Source organism: Melopsittacus undulatus, chromosome 5 (assembly GCF_012275295.1).
Source record: "Melopsittacus undulatus isolate bMelUnd1 chromosome 5, bMelUnd1.mat.Z, whole genome shotgun sequence".
Classification (NCBI taxonomy): domain Eukaryota; kingdom Metazoa; phylum Chordata; class Aves; order Psittaciformes; family Psittaculidae; genus Melopsittacus; species Melopsittacus undulatus.
Genome location: NC_047531.1, coordinates 5,394,062 through 5,418,266, shown reverse-complemented (window position 1 = coordinate 5,418,266; position 24,205 = coordinate 5,394,062). Strand labels below are relative to the sequence as shown.

Genomic DNA, 24,205 nt, shown 5'->3' with positions numbered 1-24,205 from the left:
CAAGAGGGAAATGAAGGCGAGATCCAGCCAGGAATAACGTGGATGCCCCCTCCCCAACACTTCTCTCTCCTCACTGGAGTCTCTCCCACAAAGACAATGGAATTATCAGCAAGGGGGTGATGGGTTTATTTACACAGCTTCTTATTCCTAGATAACAGTGGTAAGGGATGACTCAGAAGATGCTTTGGGAGAGCTGTTTGTGCAGCTGCACCCACCTTCCAGCTTCAAGACCTTCAAGTGACATTTATCTCCCTGGAGGGATGGTAGGATTTTTGGCTCAGGACCCCATCTAAAGGTGCTGTTTGGTCACAGCACAAAGCAGGAAACCTCACCTTTATTCTGGGGGGAATAAAACATCGATTTTTAGTATGAAATCCTACATTTTGAGAAGTTTCTATCAGCCACACTCCTGGAGATGGACTCTGCGAGAATCATCTCTCTTTAGCAGTGCTGGGGCTGCAGCCTCTAGTTTGATCGTGCCAACTCGCTGCAGCATTGCCTCCCTGCAAGCACTGGAGATGGATGGACCCATCATCCGAAACGTAAGAGTCAGCTCATTTCTGCGGTGGAGAGATACATGCACAATTTTTCCACTCTCTAGAATTCATTTACAGCAATTTAAGTGAAGCTGTAATTATGTTTGTCAGTGGAGATAAGAGGAGGAGGGAGATGGGGACAATCTGCTCCTTATTTAAAGCCAGAGTGCTGAAGTCCTGGGTATTCAGAGCCCCCACAGCATGGAGGTGATGGTGTCCCTGTGCATAGCAGGGGGTTGGAACTCGATGATCTTAAGCTCCATTGCAACCCAAATCATTCTATGATTCCATGATGGCTTGGAGGATGCACACCAACTCCTATGCACAATGAGGACACCCAAGTGTACTTTTGCTTTCTGAGATCAAAGGAAGCCTTTCAGAGCCCATCAATTTTCCCTTCTCCTTTCGACATCCACTTCACAGCCCGTGAGAAAATCCCATTACTTTAAGTCTTGCTTAGGACAGTTTTACTCTATCATTCTTGGCAATACAAAGCCACAGAAAGAGCTGTTGCAGCAAAAGTTAATCAGAGCCTTAATTATGAAGGGGGCCTTGATTTAAATGGAATTTGGAGCTGGCTTTTGAGTTGGCCAGTTCTTCGGGCAAAGGGGTGAATGGGCAAACATCCTGCATTGCACAGATATTCAACACACCAGAGCATACTCTGCGCTGTCTACTGAAGAGGGAGATACCTCCAACTAAAATGCTGGAAAAGCAAACCAGCAGATCAACAGCCACCCACTCCTTCTTCCCCTTCTGCTTCATAATCCATTTCCACCAAGCTGAACATGAGCTTTCCTCACCAGCAGAATACCCAGTGGGTGGGTAAGCAGTGGCCAACCTTGCTCCACTGGCCCTTATCATCATGCAACTCAACAGATGCATTTCATTTGTTTTAAGTGAGCTTCCTGTGCTGCTGGATAATAGTTATGGTTTCCTTGGGGTTCCTTCTAGCCTGCTGTAAGCACAGCCAAGGTATCTCCCACCAAGGAGAAGGAATGTTTCATTCCAGCAAACCTGAGAAAAATAAACTTAACGCACTTGTTGTCAGCACTGATTTCAATCATTCTGCACTAAAACGCAATGTTGGTGCCTCCAGACAGATTGTGCCTTGTAAATCGATGGATGTAAATTGCCAGACCTCTGGAATATTAAACAAAACCTGCCATGCTGCCCCTAAACAAACCTTGGAACCAACTGAAGTCTACAGCAGTGAGTCCTGCCTGCTCCCTGCTTGAGCACAGTGACCACAAACACATCTGAATGATTTAATAGCACAAGGAGAAAAATCAATCTAAGGTTACAGGCTCTGCCTCAGCTCGAGTGCAACCTGAACATGAGAAATGAACCTCCAACATGCTCAGGCTTTCCATAGTGTATTTGCTTTACAGGGGAAAGGGGCAAAAATCCTTATTTGGAATAGGGATGAAACACTTGCCGTGCCCCACAGATAGCATTAGGGACCAATCCACAGCTTTTAACACTTTAATTTCTTACTCCCTTCCTCTCCAGAAAAGGAAACTCCAAATAGTTGCAAATACACACCTGGAAAATGGAATCTAATATGGGTCAGGTGCTGGATTAGGCCTTTAGAGGCTCAAGGGTAACTCTTCTTCCAACTCTGTTGGAGACTTTTCCGGGACTCTCATGCACTGCTTTCTCTTTCTATGCTTTAGTTCCCAGCAAGCAAAACCTGGATAACATTGTTTTTATCTGTCACTGCCTCTCAAGCTGAATTCCCCACATCTCCTGTTCCTACAGCTTCTAGCGTAACGAGGTGACGATGCCACTGGGAGATGAAATAGCTACTCCAACACCAACAAGAAAGAAGGATATCTGGATATTTAAAGGGAAAAGCATTGGGTGACGTTGGGAAGAATTAGATATGTGATTATATTGGGGTTTCTTTGGAGGAGACAGAGCATATCATATGGTGTGCACATTAGACACAACAACAGGGACTTAGTTCCAAAGGAAGACTTGTGCCAGGTGAATTCTGTCTTCTGAAGACAAATAGCAGGAGGAAACTAATGCTTTTTTAAACATGTCACCATTGCAAAAACCCCCTTTCTTTCTATTAAGCACCAGTCTGTTCATCTGGGCCAGAGCTGAGTAAAGGGAAGCTGCTGCTGTAGTGATGCTGGTGAGCAAGGGCTCTGGGAGGTGACAGGAACATCACCAAGATGCACACAGCCCCACTGAAAGGTGACACAAGTGGCACAGGGCATCACATCCATGTATATATGGAGATGTATATATTATACAGAGATGTATACATATGCTGCATGGAGATAGCTGAATTCAAATGCAGAGACATGCTAGAACCTGCTGGAGATTTAAAGCCTGAAGAACCAAAGAGAACCAGACAAAGCAAATCAATGATTTCCTCTCGGTGGGAACAAATACCAGGACCCTCCTCCCAAGCCCTTTTTCTTTTCCTGCTTATCTTTCCTCCCACTTTGATCTCTTATCGCTCTCGAGATGCCATCCTGATTTCATTTGGAGTGTAAGCTCTCCTAGGAGCAGAGGTCTTCTCTTTTTATCCTCTTGCAAAGTGCTCTGCACACCTGCAGTGCTTGAGAAATAATGAGCAACAACAACAACTGTATGCAGCCCATATGGCCACTTGGACCTGTTTCTGGCTGCCGGAGTATTATTTGAAGCTCTAAAGCATAGATCACTCACTGCCTACCTCTAAACTGCTCTGTTTGGGGATCTCAGAGCAGCAGCTTTATAGAAAAGGACTGGAATGAGCCATAAAACCTGGAACTGGATTTTGATTCTCCCAAAGTTCATGAGATTCATTTCAGAACTACAGGAATTCAGGAACCAAAGCTAGATTTTGGGTTTGATGTCCTCCCCTTCCTTTTCACAAGCATGAAACCTAAGTTGTTCTCTTTATAGGTTTTAAATATAGAGATAAATCGGTAAGAGCAGTGACACCTTCCAACACTTCCAAGATCACAGAATGGTTTGCATTGGAAGGGACCTTTAAAGGTCATTTAGTCCAACCTTCAACCTTCCTCCTTCCTCCTGATCCCTGCAAAGCTCTGAGACATAGAGAACATTTATCACAGCTGATCATAGCAACTGATGGAGAAGCACAGGAAAGACCAGGGATTCTTGATAAAACAAAACAAATACCAAGGAAGGACATACTTTAAGAGGCTGGGACCTTTCAAACAAGAGATGGGAGGATGGAGTTACCTAAATACTCAGCACTGGTCCAGCTCACCTTTTACTGGGATCAGTGGCAAAACCACTTGCTGGTGCTGAAGGGGCAAAGTTATGTCAGCACTTAAAGGACAAGAAGTAAAGAGAAAGCAAGCTCAGGGACAGCTTCTCATTAACGGTACTCATAGTAAATCCTTACTAATGAATTCTGTTCTCTAGTAGTGGCAACCAGGACTGTATGGGAAGATACTTAAGGAAGGGATTTTCTCTTGAGCTTCTAACACGAATGGAGAAGGAAGGAGCACTTGTGGCCCAAACTTGTGATGAAAAGCAAGGCAAAAGTGAGGGCTGGCACCTTCCCTGTGCTTCTTCACTCCATGTTAAAATTCAACAGCATGAGAGGGGGACAAAATCACTGCAACCTCATTGGCGATGAGTGGGGTGATAAGCAGGCTGGGCTGCAGTGCCCATCAGTTCAGTAAACACTAATGATGAGGAGAGCACAGACTGTCACTGGTGATAAAGAACGGGCTAAACACTCTATTAGTTTTTCATTTTGTGAATTAATGTTTTCCTATGGCGTGTGTACACTCGCCACTTTAATGAATTGTCTCGTTAGAGCTGCCTGCCGAGCTCCTCGTCTGCCTCTGCTGGCGGGCATAAATCTCACCAGGAAATTAGCACTTGGAAATAGGCAATAACTCCTCCAAAAGAGGTTCGTTTGCCATTACCTTCTGCAAACATGCAGCCTCCGAAAAGGGGTAATCAGGAGGGACAAAAAGGTATCTCTGAGGGCAACAAATTCTACTTCCATCCTATGACAACTTGCTGGTGTGGTTGCTTAACACTTTTCTTTAAGCACTTTGCATTCAAGTGTGGAAAAGGCTTGGAAACCCCACCAGGCCTCTTGGGTCATAGATAGAACTCTTGAAGAGCAGGGTTTTTTTCACTGAATAAAGTGAAATTGTGAAGGTGGAGCTAGGAGTAGGAGAGTTATCACAGTTGAAGACAATCAATATGGAAGGATCACAGAAGCATAGGATGGTTCCGGTTGGAAAGGACCTTAAGTTTATCCAATCCCAACCCCCTGCTATGAGCAGGGATACCTTCTACTAAACCATGTCACCCAAGGCTCTGTCCAACCTGGCCTTGAAAACTTCCAGGGATGGAACATTTACCACTTCTTTGAGCACCCTGTGCCAGCGCCTCAGCACCCTCACAGGAAAGAGTTTCTGCCTTATTTCCAACCTGAACTTCCCCTGTTTCAGTCTGATCCCATCACCCTTTGTCCTATCACTCCAGTCCCTGATGAAGAGCCCCTCTCCAGCATCCTTGTAGCCCCCTTCAGACACTGGAAGCTGCTCTGAGGTCTCCACGCAGCTTCTCTTCTCCAGGCTCAACAGCCCCAATGTTCTCAGCCTGTTTCCATACAGGAGCTGCTCCAGTCCCTGATCATCCTCATGGCCTCCTCTGGACTTGCTCCAACAGCTCCATGTCCTTCTGATGTTGGAGACACCAGAACTGCACACAGTGCTGCAGGTGGGGTCTCACGGGAGCAGGGTAAAGGGCCAGGACCACCTACTTCAACCTGCTGCTCACACTTCTTCCGATGCAGACCAGGATACGGTTGCTTTCTGGCCTCAAGCACACACTGAAGCTGGCTCATGTTAAGCTTCTCACCAGCCAATATCCCCAAGTCCTCCTTCACAGGACTGCTCTGAATCACTTTGGAAAGTTCAGGATTTGCTGTTCCAGTGCTTGTCAACTACAAAACCTCCTCTATGCTAAATTTCTCTGTTTTCAGTTATTTATAATGTAACCTTCCCCTTCTCTACCCCCCCCCCCCAGCAATATTATTTCTTGGGTTGAATTCTATTAGCTCAGAAGTGACTTGATTTAAAAAGCTTAGTAAAAAGCCATTCATCTGCTTTTGAGCTATGGAATGTATTTGTTTGCCTGTTCGGTGTTTCTCACCCTTCTCTGTGCTTGGTCAGCCAAAACCAGCAATGTGCTTCATTTTCATTCAAGACAGGGCGAAAGAACAGCTCCAGTAAAGTCAATGGAGACACTTCCATCAATCTACACAGAGCCAAAAATTCACCCCCAAAGGATTTCTTTACCCATTTGTCACTGGTTTCGATAGGAGGAGAAGATAGTTTGAAAATTGCCAACATTATTCAAACTTAAGCAGGGGAGATTCACGCTGGATAAAAGAAAGAAGTTCTTCCCTTCTCTGGGCACAGGGTGCCCAGGGTACCTGTGGCTGCCCCATCCCTGGCAGTGTTCAAGGCCAGGTTGGACACAGGGGCTTGGAGCAGCTGCTCCAGTGGAAGGTGTCCCTGCCCGTGGCAGGGGCTGGAACTGGAGAAGCTTTGAGGTCCCTTCCAACCCAAACCAGTCTGGGATTCTGTGATTTGTGAATGAATGAGCAAAAACAAGTGGAAGGAAAACAGAAAGCAAAGCCAGCTGCTTTGTACAAGGCACTGTGTCCTTAGAGCCACGATGTTAGCTCAGTTGTTAATACAGAATTCTTGACAGCATTCAGAATGAACATAAGTGTGTATCATCAGATTATTCATAGGCCAAGGATATCTGACTGGGAACACACCAGCTCTGCCATTAACTCACTGGTGAGCACCGAGCAGGACCACTGGGCATTTGTGAAAACACATTGTGTGAATCAAGGCAGAGGGGAACAACAGACATTTATGCACCAGCTGCATGGAAGATTCTCCACACAGCTGTTAGGATGTGTCCTACGCGAACTGAAATGATTTTTTTGGCAGCTAAAAGAAGAAGGAAGATAAGCTTTGGCCATGCACTTGGATTAATATTACCCCCCACACATATACTGAGCTGTCAACCTGCACATAAGGCTTCCTCAGAACTACTAAAGAAACATCAGTGATTTGTATAAGGACACTTACAAAGTAGCATAACTCAGCCTTTAACTAAAAACCGAAGGATTGAGATGCTTTGTTAAGGGACTGGTCAACGAGGGCGATGCTCCAACCCATCCGAGATTCCATATAACTTCTCTAGCAAACAGAAGCATAAATTTAACCTTTTCCTTTCTCTCCTCAGAGATACTGAGCTGCACCTTGCCAATAAATCCCATCAAAACATCATTGCAAAATATCCTGGGTAGAAGATGTCCTGAGAGGGATCTATTTCTAAAAGGACCTTCAACCTCCCAGTCTACTGTACTCACTGCAAGGGCAAGGAACAGAACTACTGGTCAGTGGGGGTCCTGATGCCCAAAAGCAAAACTGCTCTTCTTTGCACGAAGCAGGGACAAGGTGAAGAAAGTGTAATGAAGATCAATGCAATTAAGAAATACATTGAGGATCCTTTTGTTTTGGCTGTTGACAGTTACAGACAGAAGTGTTTTGGGAGCTCTTTGTGTTTAAGATTGGCTTGCAATGCAAGAGGAGGAGCAGCAGCGAGGCCTGTGCTGGACAACAAACAAGAATGAATGAATGCTGTCCAGGAGGACACAAAGAAAGGTGTAAATATGAATATCTGTGGGAACTACAAAGGGTTTTCAAATGTAGGCTGAAGAATGCGAAACACACAGAATCCACTCACAGGAAAAGAGAGAAGCACAAAGATGATCTTAACATCAGCCGGAACATTGGTTATGTTTTGCAACAGCTACATCAGACTCATAGTTTGATTTCTCTACAATTCCTGCTTATTTAAGAGTCATTTCTCCCAAATCCCATACAAATACAGGTGCTGGTTAGATCAGAATTATCCCATAGTCCATACATCATGGTAAAGTGACCCACTGCTGATGTCAACGATTGACCATGTTTTTTAGTCCTGTCACTTAGTTTTGAACATGATTTTGCCCCTTCCACAGTATCGTAAAGCTGTCACCTCTAACAAACCCAGGAGAAGCAGATGGACTGACTGCTATTAATCTTTGACACCAACGAGTAGTTTTCTTCAGACAAGATAAACAGATCCTAATGCATTGAACCAACTGGAGTGAACCGCAGGCTGGTTGGAGTTCTTTCCACATAGCCTTGATTTGCTGGTGTTACTCATGAGGATCCTCATTGTAAAATAGTTGGAAAGCACTGCTAATTAGGTTACTTATTTACATGACAATCCCCTGCGTTTAAGGCTGGTGGATGGGAAGGAAGAAAGGAACAAGAATAATTAGCGTAATCATGATGGTAAGCTAAGTGCTGACCCCACAGCACCGGCTCAATAGTGGGACAGCATCACGGTGGTGCGCCTATAGTGTGAGATAAAGAACCAGAAACGCTGAGCATCCAGGTCAGAAAAACAACATCTCATTTTCTAACCATTAAATATTTGATGTAAAGCATTGAGGCTGGGGAAATCTGCAGCCACTAACCCATAAGAACAGCTTCACTGCAGACATCCAGGGGGAAAAAAAGGCCTTGAAAGGCACTAGATCACTTTGACAAGAAAACAAGAGCTTTTAGGTGGCTGATGACTGTGTTTCATTCCCTGGGATCCAGCAAAGCAGACCCATATTTAAACCATGGAATTTTATCCCCAAAGTCACGGAACAAGCAAAAGGATTTCTGAATACTCAGGTTTACCACAGCAACCCTTTCGTCTTCATGAGCTCAGCAGTTCCCTGTTGGTCTTGAAGGTCAGTCTTAACACTTTGCTATTCCCAACAAATTTTCCATGGTTTTAGTCCCTCCAAAAGCCAACACCGCTCAGATGGTACCAGCAGGACTCTTGTGCATTGCCTGAATTGCTCTGCTCAGCTCTTGGTCAGTTTCAGATGGTGTTAAGAGACCAACAGACACAGCTTTGCTTTCAAATCCAAGACAATTTTGCTGAATTGACACTTAGAGGGGTAATAATCCCATTTCGATGTCCAGTCAATCCTTTCACACACGCTCTTTGGGAGAAAATACATCCATAGTGTTGCAGACAGCCCTTGGAGTCATTGATAAAAGGCTCCTAAATGCTCTGTGTCAGGATGGATACTTAATATTTCCTTTCCAAATGTCTTTTGAAAGTCTTCTGTTGTCTTGATACTGGATCCCCTATTAGGCTTTTACCATTCAGCATGGAGAAACTTCAAGAGATGGGATGTATCTGCTGAATCCAAGGTCTAAATATCAGCTAGGAGTCTGCAACCGGTTTGTAGCAGCTTTCTGTAAGTGTAGGTACATCTGTAGCTTCTATTAAAACTACCACTGGTGATTTATTAGCATGTGATCACAGATGGTTTGGTTTGGCCTTAACAGATGCACATTTTACAGTGGCTGAGGTTGGCAAAGCTCTCCTGCCCTTGTTCAAGGGGAGTCCCACCTGTGGAAACCCATGACTTGAGGCAGGTGTCTTGGTTCTTGATTAAATACCAGCTCCAAGCATGCTGTGGACAATGGTGTAGCAATAAGGAAATGACACTGGTCATCTCTGCAGCATCCAGAGATGTCAGCAAAGAACAGGTTGAGCTGTGTAGATATGAGCCTTAGTGATGCACATAAGATGCCTAAGAAGACCTTTTTGGTTTCCTCTGGCTCTCCTCTGAACCAGCTAGATCAGAATGAAGATGTCCCACACCATTCTGAACCAAGTGTTCCCAGGCAAAATGAATATGCTTCACCTAGGTGCAGGGCTTGACAACCTGATCTTATTGCAGGACTATCTACAGCCTTGTGGTCAGCTCAGGGCATGGACAAGATGAACTTCATGTGTAAAACATGCCGTAGACACCAAGCAGTTTAACATGATCCTGATCCAACAGTCTGCAAGGCAGACGTGGAAAGGGATCACCCCAGAACACCAGAACTCCGTTCAGATATGTGCACAGCTTTGAGATGGAAAAAGACATTATGGATAATCACATTATGAAGGTTCAGAACACTTGGGAAGGGGATGTGACCACATTTTGGACAGCTACAGAAGAGCACCAACTGTTCAGTTACTGGAACAGCAAGGAAAAGTACTGGAAAAAGAGATTGCTTAAGAAGCTAGAAGAGAAAGCTGTCATTTAGACTAAGTCATACCGAAGCAACAGGTATTCATTAAATAATATAAGCATTCAAGATTTATCTTCATAAGTTAATGGCAGACGTTTTGCATTTGTTAGAAATGTGCAGCTTTTTCTGCTTTAGAAAGAAATGTGCCTTTGTGGCAATAACAAAGCAACAGAATTCGCTAAGTCCTTCTCCTGCATGAGGTCAGGCACATGTTGATCATCTTTAATCTGGCTTTTAAATAAGGTTCTCTATTAATAGATCCCTAAAAATAAAGGTTCCCCATGAGCAATCAATACAGCAAGATGTGTTACAAGTTCAGTGACAGTCAAGAAAGAATAAGCTCCAACTTGAGAGAAATACAGCCCCATTTAAGAGCTAAATTCAGTTCATTAGAAACACCAGGGTTAAACACAAAGACCTGCCTGAGTTCACCACCGCTGTGTGGCCTGACTAAGAAATGAAAGGCATCAATTTTACCACCGCATCGGGCTTGATTTTCATTTGTAGTCAGACCCCTTTACACCACTGTGTCAGCAGAAAGGGGCCTGAAAGTGCCTGTAAATTATAGCTCCTTTACTCTGGCAGAGTGGTATAAAGGGGCTCTGCCATCAATTTTCAAAGGCATTGCTTTCTCGAGTGGTGCAGGATGCTTTCTATTAGCCATCAAAGCCTATTGCAGGACCAGGGGGCTCATAGAGCAAGGCAAAAAGGGAGGCTGACCCTCTGGTGCAAAGTGGTCCAGAATAGTCTTGATCCTGTAATGGCCTTCACTAACCTTTTGAAAGTATTTTGAGATGTATGACTGGAAAATGTGATGCAAATGCTGGGGATTATCCTTAACAAGAGCCAGGCAGTGACAGTGAGCTGCAGGATTTGGTAAAAAGCTGTAGCACAAACCCTTTTTGCTCCCTCCCCTGCCATTGAATGAAGTTGTAGCTCACCCACACTGATGTAAACCTGGAGGGGAAGTGCTGCCCTTCAGCAAAAGAAGTGGTGAAGGCATTTTCCACACACTGCTCTTTCATTCTGGGGTGAAAGCACCCATGAACAGGAAAGTGCCTCACCACCCTCACAGGGAAGGACTTCTTTCTACTGTCCAACCTAAATCTTCCTTGTTTCAGTTTGAGTCCATCACCCCTTGTCCTGTCACTGCAGTCCCTGATGCAGAGCCCCTCTCCAGCATCCTTGTAGCCCCCTTCAGACACTGGAAGCTGCTCTGAGGTCTCCACACAGCTTCTCTTCTCCAGGCTCAACAGCCCCAATGTTCTCAGCCTGTCTTTAGCCTTTCTCTGCCTGTGAAATGGGGAGGAAGCCACGTTCTCCCAAGGGTCTGTGCAAACCCCAGCTTTGGAAAAGAAGCGTGGCATTCCTACACTTCCCATTATACCCACATGCAGATGGATTAAACCCACACAGGAATTAACTCCATGTCTAACACAAATCACTGGAGTGGAGTACCCACCTCTGTCAATGAGAAAATGCAATTCATGTCTGTGGAGTGCCAAGCAGGTAGAGGAAAAATGGCTTCATCCTGTTTGTTCTGCTGGGTCCAGCAGAGTTAAGAGTACCTGGATGATTTATAAGGTCCCTTCTAATCCAAACTGCTCTAGGGTTCTATGTTCTCAAGGGCAGGGGTGTCCAGTGAAGGAGGGAGTCATAGAATCATAGAATCATAGAATAGTTAGGGTTGAAAAGGACCTTAAGATCATCCAGTTCCAACCCCCCTGCCACGGGCAGGGACACCTCACACTAAACCATATTACCCAAGGCTCTGCCCAACCTGGCCTTGAACACCACCAGGGATGGAGCATTCACAACCTCCCTGGGCAACCCATTCCAGTGCCTCAGCACCCTTACAGTAAAGAATTTCTTCCCATGCATCTACTCTAATACTGGGTTGCTTTCTCCATAAGTAGGCAGGGTTGAGCTGCAGAGGTTAGTTCCAAATGTATATTCTCAGTTCTTGAGAGTTCACCTTCTAGGTGACATTAGGAGACAGGGAGGAGCTGGTAGGGAAAAGTCAAGAGCTTCCACCACTGTCAAAGAAATCATTGGTTTAAGTCTGGTTTTAGGATCAGTATGTTTCAGATTCTTCACGTTTTTGAGGCTTTTCTCCAAAGAAAAGGGAAAGCATCCATGTATGTATGTGGTTTTCAGTAGGATCCTCACCCAACTGCATGAATCCAGCACCTGGGGTACTACAAAAAGCCAATAAACAGCCCAGAATAAGAACTCTCAGAGGTTTTTATCCATTTCTGCCTTGATTTCAGCACCCTCCTGATTCAAAGCCTCCTCTAAGGGGTCTCCTTGATGTATCTTCCTACTTTGACTAAATATTGAGCCTCAGGATCACTTTCTAAAGAGATTTTCTTCTCATGGAGAAGGTAATGACAGGAAGGGAGATGCCCTTCTTGAGACTACTGCCAGAGTTCTGCTTTTCTAGATAAAACTGTTAAGGTACTAAAATGGTCTTTATTAAGGCCAAGAAAGAAGGGACACAGAGAAAGTGCCCATGATACACTAAGCAAACCTTTGGGTGGATGCAAGAACATCTCTATAAATGTATGTGGACACATGGCACATGGGCCAAAACTTTACTTCCAATAGGCCATCTAGAAGAGAAAGCCAAACCTGCTTTATGTGTGCTCTACGAGAAAGTAATTTCAAATCCCACATTTAAGCCAGTCTGTTGCTAATGCTGACTACAAGGATCTGAAGTCAGGAGATGCCAAGAGCTGGCTGGATTTAAAAGAGTAGCTGCAGCTCCGTAAGCTAATGGCACATCTTTCATCTTCCCACCTCCACACAGCATGCAACCATCTTAAAAATGTAAAGCTCGTCCCAGCTCCTTCATCGTGCATAATAATTCCTTCTTTGTTAAATATTCAAAGGGCTTCAGAAGGCTGAAGCTCCGGCAAGGGAAAAGGATGACTTTATGTTCTATCTGCATATGACAAGGCAGAGAAGCCGGAGAGGAAGGGAAGAGGAAGCCCTACTTCCATTTTTCATATAAAACCTATTTAAAATTTACTTGACTTCCTCAGTTAATTCATCTTCTTCCAGCAACTTTAATCCTTAAATGGTGACTGTTAAAAAGAAGTTTGTATTCCCTCAAAAGACAAGAGCAAAAGAAAATGACTTTGTCATATCTGACTGGTTCAGAAAATACAAAATCCAATTCTGAAGGAGCGCAGATAAGGGAAGAGCTATGGAAGAGCCATCAGCTTAGCAAACACTAAATAATGAAGAATGCAGAGACTGCCCAGCATGATAAAGCACTCTATTAGCAAGACTGTTTTTAAATGAGTGATAATTGTGGCACAGCCACAGCAAAAGGTTATTGAATTTTTATCTCTAGGAAGGGGCTTTTCACAGCCTAACCCAAAAGCCACCAACAGGTAGTCCTCCTTTTAGCATTGCCCAAAGCATGCCCATACCTGCCCAATTTCACTGGGTGGTTTCTGAATACTTATAGCTATTCCTATTGATGTGAAGGGTTAATCGATGTACAGGGGGTTAGGGTTAAGCCGCTTGCTTAACAATGTTACTGCTTACTTATGCTTACTCAGCAAATGCTGCTCAACACTTACCGTGCTTGCTGGAACACGGTGGGAGGACCAAGGCTATTGATAAGAGGAAGGAGCAGTAACTCCTGTTCTCTGGAGCCCTAAACCGGCCAAAACCAGCTTTGTGGTTTGGACAGAGGATAAATCACCAGGGAACATGTGCAACAACAAGAGATGAACAGTTCAGGGAAGACTCGTTTACTTCATCTTGAGACCCTCGCCCAGGACCACCAGGAGACACTATGCAAGCAAGGACCTCTTAAATCATTATAATATGGAGATAGGTCATGAATATGTATAGGTGTGTTGTGTAATCTCATGAATATGTAATAGTTTAGAGGATAAATATGAAGGAGAACAATGCTGAGGTGGGCATGCCTTTGGAAGAGAGATCCCCCATGCATCTCAGTGCTGAATACAGCATACCTACTTTACAGCTTGAATGAGCTGTGGAGTCTACCTATGCATCACTATAAATCACAGAATGGTTTGGATAAGAAAGGACCTTAAAGCTCCTCCAGCTCCAACCCCTGCCACAGACAGGGACACCTTCCACTGCAGCAGCTGCTCCAAGCCCCTGTGTCCAACCTGGCCTTGAACACTGCCAGGGATGGGGCAGCCACAGCTTCTCTGGGCACCCTGTGCCAGCGCCTCAGCACCCTCACAGGGAACAGCTTCTGCCTTATCTCCAACCTGAACTTCCCCTGTTTCTGTTTGAACCCATCACCCCTTGTCTTATCACTACAGTCCCTGATGAAGAGCCCCTCTCTGGCATCTTTGCCCATTTGCCCATTTGCAGCCAAGGAACACCACCACCATGTTATGGACTTGTTGGAGAAGATGGTATTCCTGGCACTGCACCAAAAATCCTGGTCTCAGTCACTCACTAAGTGCTTTGATGGTGTCCTGAGTGAGACCAAGATGTAATCTCACCTTGCTGGGCCAGAAAACAGAAATGATCAAAACCTGGATGTGTGCTCTCATGATGCACTGGGCCAACATGTGGGTAAGCATGGAAGATAAACCCTGACCACTGCTACCAGTAATGAGATTACTCCTCTTGTTCAAGCACAGACACTTCAACACAGCATCTATTCCAAGGAAAGAAAAAGCAGAGGACAGAGCTCCTCAAAGGAATATAACAAGTGCTGTCCACCCAAAGTCAGCTACCCAAAAACTGAGCTGCGTGACCAATAGCCCATTAACTTGTGTATGGTAACCACTGATTCCAGCTGATTTCAACTGGAACGCTTGGGTTTCACATGGACATGTCTTAATGTCAAAGTTACTGATGCTGAAATGACAAAGCTGGCTGCACCTATGGTGATCTGAATCCAAACCTGGTGAGCTTCAGTGAGTAGCAGAAACCCCCTTATTTAGCTTAGCTTTCGGTCAGTTATTCCCCTTTCTCCTTCCCCCTTATGATCATTGCTGTGGCTTTCAGCAATTATGCTCACATATTCAGGTGATCAAATGACAACAGAAGAGAATAACTCAGATGACAGTTGAGTGTTATGGAATTAACATTCCCTGAATCTTTGAAACAATAGGTAGTTCCCATTTTAACTCCTCCCTGCTCAGTCTAAGCACATTTACACCTCTCTTCTCCTCACCCAAGTGGGATGGAAAGAGACATCTTATCTCATTTTTCCTGTGCTGTTCATTCTTATTCTTCCCCAGAAGAATCACACTCTCCTCTATATCACTAGAGCTTGCTGGATTTGTAAATACATCTGAATTATTCCACCACCTCTGCCCCACGGCATCTCTTTTTACCTCTCCTATATAGACTGCAGTCAGCTCTATTGATGTTCCATTTATGAGATATACTCCACCAGGTTTCATTTACAACCAGCAGTTCAAGAGCCGCTCACATTTTCCAACACTCCTCTTTCTTCCTCTTGTTTCAGATCCTCCTGACATTTGTGTACAGATATTTTAGTGCGTTGGTATAAAGTTATTACAAAGGAAGATGAATTTTTATTGTCAGGAGGACGCTGCCAAGTGAAATACTACACTTTGTACTTTTATGTTTATTCACTGCTCCGTGTAACGTCCTCTCAGAAAGCTGAGAGGCTCATGCCCTTTAATGGTTGGAAAGTACTGTTAAATAATCCAAGTTTCAACTAGAAGTGAAACTATAAATGATGCTTCTATTTTTCACAGCTTCTGACTGTTAGAGCACAACTCCTCAGCCCCAAGTACTCCCCCAGAAATTCAAGTGCTCTGAATAACTACCTGGCTACTGAACACTGATTGCATTTTCCATTGGGTTTGGGTTTCTTTTGTTTCAAAGAGATCTCACCCTGTGAAAGCAGAGGTCATTCAGGTATTGAGAACTCAGAGTATGAGTTACAGGAATGTTAAAGCTACCTGTAGTATTTTGTGTCTTTAATTGTTACCTGGTGGGATAATCTTCATTATCCTTCTGTATCCCAACGAACTGGTGGTGGGCAGGTGGAGCAAAAAGTTTAGAGGTCCTGCTCTAGAGCAGAGTTATGAGCCACAGGAAGGACTGTCAGTCAACCAGAGATGCACTGCTGTCAAGGGAGAATGGTCCAGGTTGGATGGGGCTTTGAGCAAGCTGCACTAGTGGAAGGTGTCCCTGTCCGTGGCATGGGGTTGGAACTGGAGCTTTAAGGCTCATTCCTACCCAAATCAATCTATGATTCTATGATAATAACTTTTACAGAAATATATCCCTATGACTTTATTTAGCACCTACAAATATCCCAGAAAATAAGGCTGAGGTGATTTTTAATGCCAAATTCCTGCAGGCAGGAGCTCAGAAGATCTGGCTGCCCACAGTCCTGCTCCTCTGTGGGTACCTTCCCCTAGGGCCCTGCTCCATATTTGCATGACAAAGTGCAGAAATACCATGTACCCTCACTACACCCCCATGTATCCTGGGGTCCACTAAGTTGTGTGGACTTTTATATGCACTGTTTTTCACAGAATCATAGAATAGCTTGGGCTGGAAGGGACCTTAAAATGTCATCTAGTCCAACCCCACTGCAATAAGAAGGGACATCTTCAACTAGATCAGGCTGAAGCACCACATTCAGCCTGGCCCTGCATGCCTCCAGGGATGGCACATCTACCACCTCTCTTTAATTCTCAGCTCCTCATTGACAACACAGTATAGATGCCTCCTCCCACACCCGAGGCAGCTGCATTTAATATAACCCCCAGACAACAGTGGGTGTTCAGTATTTGTAAAACACGTACTGTTTTACTGCAGGGATCTAGGGCAGTATGAATTGCTCTAACAAATACACAGCCACCTCCCTGTGCCTGTCTGTGACCCAGGACAGCTCTTGGGAATGGCTCAGTAGGCAGGTGAGACCCAAACCTTTGTCCTAGCGGAAGCTTAATCCCAGGTCATCTGAGCTGTATGTGGCTCATTGTAAGTTACTAACAGTGGAAAGGTGGAAAAGCAGCAGAGCTGAGGTCTGTTGATGCTGAGTTCTACTGCTGGGGCACAGCTACAGCCCTCCTCTGAACGTGAGTGACCCTGTGCAGACAATGCCAGTGACAGCAATAAGAGAAGCAAAACTAATCACATCTCTAGCACCTTCCAGACAGAAAAATCACTATTCCCTGGGAGAAGGAGCAAAAGCTGAAGCACAGAGAAGTGGAACAATCTCACAGAGGTAATGCAGGCAATCCCTGATGGCCACAAGCATCTCCAGGCTCCTCTGTCTCTGCCCTCCGAGCACTTTGCTTCACCAAGGGCTGCTTCTGCCTTTGCATCAGTGCCCCAGTGACATGCACATGAGGGCATTCCTCATTAAAAGCTGTGCAGTTTCTCTCCTGAATGTATAATACACATCTATTTTTAAATATTCAGTGATCTAACAATGCTTTAAAGGAAATGAAACCTGTCTTGACACTGATACCTGCTCCTGTGCAGGGACAGCTGAAAAGCTCAAGCTCTGAAAGCCCCTTCAGAGCTTATGCTAGAAGTGATGCTCCCGGCACCCTCACGTGGTGCCCACCACAGGCTGAGCAGATGCCACACCGCAGCATTCAGTAGGAAGAAAGAGATGAAGCTGCTTTGTTTTCTGCTTCCCTCTGACATAAACCTGCTTTGAAATCAAGAACAAAAGATGCCCACTCCTGCTCAAATCACATATTTATGCTGATTTTCTTCCATTTCTAAGACAAAGGTTCTCCTATGGGAACTACTTACTCTGGGAGGCTGAGAGGCTGGTGAAGACTGCCTTGGTACGACCTGCTAACCACTCCAGGCTCTCATGCATGTTGGCCAAGGCCTTCAGGTCGCTGACGTCCCGCATGATCTCTTGTTGAGGGATGAGTTTATCTCCCAGGTTGCCAATGAGAACTTCTGACTCTTTGCCAAAAGCAGCCCTGAAATGCAAAGCAAAGCCAACGTCAGAAATACAGCACAAGACAGCAAGAGGAAGACATCAGTTACACCATGGAGAAGGTCCAACCAGCAGATGTAGAACTGTTGCAGTGTGGGGTCTCAAGAATATTGGCTGGAGGAGTTTTAGAAGTCTTGCTACAACAAATGACACCTCATTCATAGGCAGGTTATTTTCTATCCTTCTGCCTGCATTTACAATCGCTGACTTACTCCTCATAGTTACAAACTTCATCCCAATCAAGTCCCACTCTTCCTCCTCTCCACCCAGCATTTACACCTTGCTGAGACATGCAGGTGCTTTCTGCATCTCCCTGATGTATGTATCAATCACATACAGCACTCTTAATCTTTCCTTTTAGATCAGCTCTTCCAATCCTGATTCAGGTTTTTTCACACATCTATCTAAAGAAATCTCCTGTGAAACCTATGACAAAGTGACATACCAGTCCATGCAGTATTCGACTTGCAGATAGCACCTAAGGGAAAAATGATGACCAAGACAAATGTGTTCACCGCCCCAAAAGCTGCAAAAAGCTCTTTGAAGGTGTATAAATGCTCATTCCATTGTCACATTCCACCTTTTGCATTCAGATTTGGCTTTCCCAATACTTGTCTCCACCAAGAGCATGTTTTGTTATGTCCCATTTCTATAGCACATGTTCTCATTGCTTTTGCAGGTAAAGGAGGAGAAACCAGGAGGACTTTTTGTGCACCGTTAGGATGGAGGAAATCAGGACATGCTTCCTACATCTAATTACAACAGCTCCTGCCTGAAACCAAGTGCATTCATTGAAAGACTGTAAGTGACAGCACATTCACCGGGGTCCTCAGTATCCTTGTCCCATCATTAGTTGCTCTTTTTGTTACGAATTTACATTCCACTTCCATTCAACTTTGCAAATCTCCACTTCCTGTCATTAGCTCCTTTATGAACTCACAATGAGGAATCATGCTGCTGAGCATAATAGCTGCAACGAGCTGCAGCAAAATAATCCCATCAGTGGCATTTTATATACTATCTAAGCAGTTTTAGTGCCAGCGTCTCCCTAGATTTGTGGGACTTCACTGTCACTTGAGGAGGAAAAAAAAGAGAAAAAGAACAACCCTGAAATGGTTTTAAATTGCTCAGTTGAATTCATTAAAGGCAAAAGTAAAAATAGCCTTCATTAAAAAAATCTCTTTGAGGATTTTCTTCTGCTTGACAATAGAGAATACACTGCCTTAGGCTGTATCCTGCACTGTGGTTTGGGAGGAATCCTTATCTGTTAGTCTGGGGACTGAGACACAGGATCCAGTGAGCTATGGCAGTGGCAATTCAGCTATTCCTGGGGTTAATTTTGATCCATTCTGGCTATTGGAAATATGCTAAATCCTTTCTGAACTGCAGGAAAGCTCTTTGCAAGCTTCCCTGACAGAGCATTTCTTAGACAGTCACAAAAGGATATAAATACTTATCCAAAGTCCAAACAGGTGTCTGAAGGGGAATACAAGGCTGAAGAGGGTGGACAAGCTCATAGGTGGGGTAGACCATTGTGTCTGTAAAGCATGACAAGAACAATGGAGTCCTGATCCAGCTCTGGGGCAGCAGCACAAGAGGGACGTGGAGCTGTTGGAGTGAGTGCAGAGGAGGCCATGGAGATGCTGTGAGGGCTGGAGCAGCTCTGCTCTGGAGCCAGGCTGAGAGAGCTGGGCTGGGGCAGCCTGGACAAGAGAAGGCTCCTGAAGGGGAGACCCCAGAGCAGCTCCAGTGCCTAAAGGGACTGCAGGAAAGCTGCAGAGGGGCTTGGGACAAGGGCCTGTAGGGACAGGCCAAGGGGAATGGCTTGAACCTGCCCAAGAGAGGGGAGACTGAGCTGAGCTCTTAGGCAGAAGCTGTTCCCTGTGAGGGTGCTGAGGCGCTGGCACAGGGTGCCCAGAGAAGCTGTGGCTGCCCCATCCCTGGCAGTGTTCAAGGCCAGGTTGGACACAGGGGCTTGGAGCAGCTGCTCCAGTGGAAGGGGTCCCTGCCCGTGGCAGGGGTTGGAGCTGGAGGAGCTTTAGGTTCCCTTCCAACACAAACTGGTCCATGATCCTATGATTCTTTAAAGTAAAACACGTTATTGACTTCTATAGCAACCACAGAACACACCACTTAACTCTACCCACCTACCAACACTCAGGGACAATCATCCGCTCCTGTGGAGCAGAAGACATTTCATAGATATGCTTTCTTCCCTCCAACCAAAGCGTTAACTTAAGACTACCAAATCCCACTGGCAACTGCATAAATCACTTGGAAATGTAGGAAATGAAACACGTGATGAATTTCTACCTTCATTAACACAGCCTCCCAATACAAAGTGCCACAGAAAAGGCACTTTTTCTGGAAAACACCATTTGAGAGCTGTAAATGAGAAGTCACTACCACACTGCTGCCCACAACCACAATCCCCTATTCATTCTGATCACAGGGACAACTCTTCTGCCTTCCCATATGCAAAGCAAAACAGTTTTGGCACTGCTTTGGATGGATAGCCTGGGCATGAATAATGCAGTGCTTTCAGGAAGGCTGGGAAAAATCTATATCGTACAAACTGTGGTGTATTTCCTAGGTTTGTTCCTGTCAGGAATACAAATAAGGTCTTCTAGGGGAAGCTGTACTCTTTAAATGCTGTCGGGATCAATGCGATTCTGCCCCTCGCTCTGAAACAACAGAAGTTGGTATCAAAAGGGCAGCAAATGTATTTGTTTTCTTTAATACATATCCTTGACTGCAGAAACCCCAATTTACAAACCAAAACCTGTAATAGAGACAACCTTCAGCAAGCAACTCCCTTTTAGAAGATACCTATGAAGAGTTCTAGTGGATACCTCTCATATAGTTTAAACCTGCTGTTAGTAAACATCTCCCTGAAGCTAGTTTTTGCTGGTGTTCTGATGCCTGCTTGAGAGAATATTCACTATTGGCCTTTGTCTTTATAAAGTTTGCAAGGTTACACTTAACAGAAGGATACAAAACCCCCAAATCAACTGAATATCCAACCTTAGCTCTGCTTTTTTGAATACCTGCCTTAAATAGCACCTTCAAACTTTCATTCCCACCGTTTCTCAGCCAATGCTTGTCACATTTGTGTCTGTATGTGTGTACCTAACACAGAGCCAGCACATATGCAGAGATGTGCAGTCACCTTCTGCATTTGATTGATGAGGTTTTGATATTACCATGGGTACCCCTGGCTTGAATTACCACGACTTTGAGAATGCCAATCTCATCCTACCTTAGGCAGGAAGTTTGCTTTGGACTTTGCCAAAGTGTCTGGGAAAACAAAAGATGCTGCGACTCTTGGTGAGCACCCAAAGATGGAAATTTCCAGCCCCAGAGATGATATATTTGATAAAGGGAGAAAACCTCATTATCAAGTGGTTCATAACAGAGTGGTTTACAGGCCTGTACCAGAAGACAACGCTCTTCTCTCCAGTGATTAATTCAGCTGTGCATATACCCATTCTCAGGATGGAGATTAATGCTGCAGATCAACTGCACTGCAAACAAAGCAGATTCAAGTGCCTTTCTCCACTGTCCAGCTGTTTCTTTGTGGGAGCTCACTCTTCCTCACACTGATACTGATGGTGCTGCCACACCGCTTCATTGCCCTTTAGTCTCCATCCCTATGGGATTTGTGTGCACCGCAATTGGGTTCTTTGTTAAATCTCTGCTTTGTCAAAGCAGGCTGACTGCTCTAGCTTAATCCTCGGATTAACAAAGCATCTCATTTTGTTTCCCTTTGTTAAACCATCCTTATTTCTCTGTTTTTTTAACTTTCCAAGCGTAGTGACCAGCAATACTTCAGCTTTAGATCCACCCTGTTCTCCTGGATACTGTACAGGATGCATAGCACATCCTTGTCACGGCACCAGCAGGTATGGGAAGCTGCTGTACTGGTTCCCCAAAGAAGTTCCCTGCAGGCAGACCACCTTCCACTTCCTCTCCTCCAGCAACCAAGAGCAGTGGTGATACTAACAGCAAGGGGCTGTTAATACAATTAAACAACCCACTGAGCAAAACTGCCTGGAAATAGAATCATAGAAGCATAGAATCAACTGGGCTGGAAAAGACCTTTAAGATCATCAAGTCCAACTGTTCCCCTAGGCCTGCCAAGCTCCTCACTAACCCATGTCACTAAGGGGCTCAACAGAGAGACTGATGACAATATACAAAGCTTTCCCTCATCCGCATTTCAGCAGACATGAGAGGACAGGAAACTTGTTTGAGGGAGAAGAAGGGCCAGTGAAGAGCATGTGTGATAAATCAAGATGACCACTGCTATGCTTAAGGCCCTCTGACCATGCCAGAGCAGGGCTGAAAAGAAGCCAAGTGCCCACATCAATACTGCAGAATGAGTAAGGAGGTGTCTGATGTACCCTTGGCAGCAGTTTTATGCTCACTTACTGCTGCTCTCCCTTTTCTCTGCCAAGATATTAGTGTCACTTATTCCTTCATCAAACAATGCTGAGGAAAAGGAGACATTGGAGCAGCCTGGAAATACCTAACGGGGGCCTATGAGAAACCTGGAGAGGAGCTTGGGACAAGGGCCTGTAGGGACAGGCCAAGGGGAATGGCTTGAACCTGCCCAAGAGAGGGGAGACTGAGCTGAGCTCTGAGGCAGAAGCTGTTCCCTGTGAGGGTGCTGAGGCGCTGGCACAGGGTGCCCAGAGAAGCTGTGGCTGCCCCATCCCTGGCAGTGTTCAAGGCCAGGTTGGACACAGGGGCTTGGAGCAGCTGCTCCAGTGGAAGGGGTCCCTGCCCGTGGCAGGGGTTGGAGCTGGAGGAGCTTTAAGGTCCCTTCCAAACCAAACCATTCTATGATTCTCTGATGATTCTATGAAAACACTTGCTGGGAGCAAGCATGGAGCTGCAGAAGGAAGGGGGGATGCCACGCAAGCCCCTTCGGACACCCCTGGAACACACTGACCCAATGAGGACCTAATGTCCTTTCTCACACCCTCACAACCACAGACCTCAGAGGGATGACTTCCATTGATGCTTGCAGATGAGAAGCAACAAGATGAATTTAAACCGCAGCTAGAAGCAGGGAGCAGAGCTGTGGCTGTAGAGGAAATACCCTAAAAGTATCTATTAAAGTGTGAACAAAGACACAAATGCTCTAGGATGAGCTGGCAAAACAAGGATTACTGCTTTGCCACGGTGTTATAACAAATCCACATTAAACTGAACATCCATGACGGTGTCAGTGAAAACAATTACTGGGTAAAAAGCTTGTTGTACAACAACTCAATATAAAGCACTTAAGACTACATATTGTGTATTATATATACAGTCTTAAAACATGATACACGTTACAATGGAAATCGTATTATGACAGTATTTGCATCAGTCTCACTGCAGCTTTGCAGCATCTTTTGGATCAGTATGTTTTTCTCTGTATTTATGTCATATAGAAGTTTCATAACCCATTTGTTTTCTATTCCTACACTTGAGCCATAGTGACAGCGTGCAGACCTTGCTAAAGAACTGTATACAGAAACTACCCAGGCAGACAGTTCTGCCCTTGATTGATTCAAAGAATGTTCTTATTTATAAAGAAAGAGAGAAAAGGTGATTTCTGGCTTCACCTTGCACCAGCATTTGTTCAACCATCAGAAAGAAGTAGATGATCTTAAGGTCCTTTCCAACCCTAACTATTCTATGATTCTATGCATACACCAAAACAAACAACCCACGTGGCCCCTTTGCTACAAAGGGAAGCCTCCTGAAAGGATTTGCTGCCACAAGAACAATAAACCCCTTCCCAGCCACCTTCCTGCTGAAGAAGCCATTTCACTTGGTTCAAAGACTCAGCACCTGAAGGTGTTTTAAATATTCAGCACATCCAAACAGCATTTGTAGCCCTGATGAAAAGCTGCTGCAAAAGGATCCTCAATGGATATAAACTCACTCTGACAACCTAAAGGATTTGGTTTTAAAGGACTGCAGAGCCAGCTCACCCTAAAGACCAGCTTTGAGGTTCATTGAGTCTCCACAACTTCCGCATCTCTGTTAGGGACCTCCAGGATGAGTGCTGCTGTGAGGTCGCAGCACTGTCAAGCAGCAGCCGTCACTAATTGACAATTAGAAGCTGTAACATCACAACCCATCTTCTCACTTACAGTTATTTGAATATTCTGGTCTTGTTAAGTTTATATTGTACAATTTATGCCAGCAGACAAGGAGCAGACGTGGAGTACATTGTGTAGCTCTAATGATGTGATTTAGCGATACACAATCTTGTTAAAGTGGGAGCTGTTATTAAAGCTTTGTGGAGGAGCTGGATCTTTTCCTTCTTCCTCCATCCCTGCTATGCAGTTTAGGGGCAAGGCTTATCCCCCAAAATTGTACTGGAAGAGCTGGGCATTGCTGCTCTCATTTCAATAAGCAATGCAATATGGAGGATTAATGAATCTGAAGCTGGGAGATTCTTCTTAGATTCAGGTTCAGAATAGAATCATCAGGTTCAGAACATAATCCTCAATAAACCCCAGCCCAAATCCTCCAAAATCTTTTTGCCATCACAGGACAAG

General features: G+C 44.9%; 1 protein-coding gene across 2 annotated transcripts in view; it reads right to left on the bottom strand.

Annotated features, from left to right (window-relative positions):
• The window catches only part of EXOC4 (exocyst complex component 4), a 380,270-nt gene that overhangs the window by 39,268 nt on the left and 316,797 nt on the right, over positions 1-24,205 (bottom strand). For both annotated transcript variants that reach the window (XM_034063300.1, XM_034063301.1), the window contains exon 14: positions 17,450-17,628. In XM_034063300.1, the coding sequence (XP_033919191.1) occupies positions 17,450-17,628 (179 nt within the window). The remainder of the gene's footprint in view (positions 1-17,449; positions 17,629-24,205) is intronic.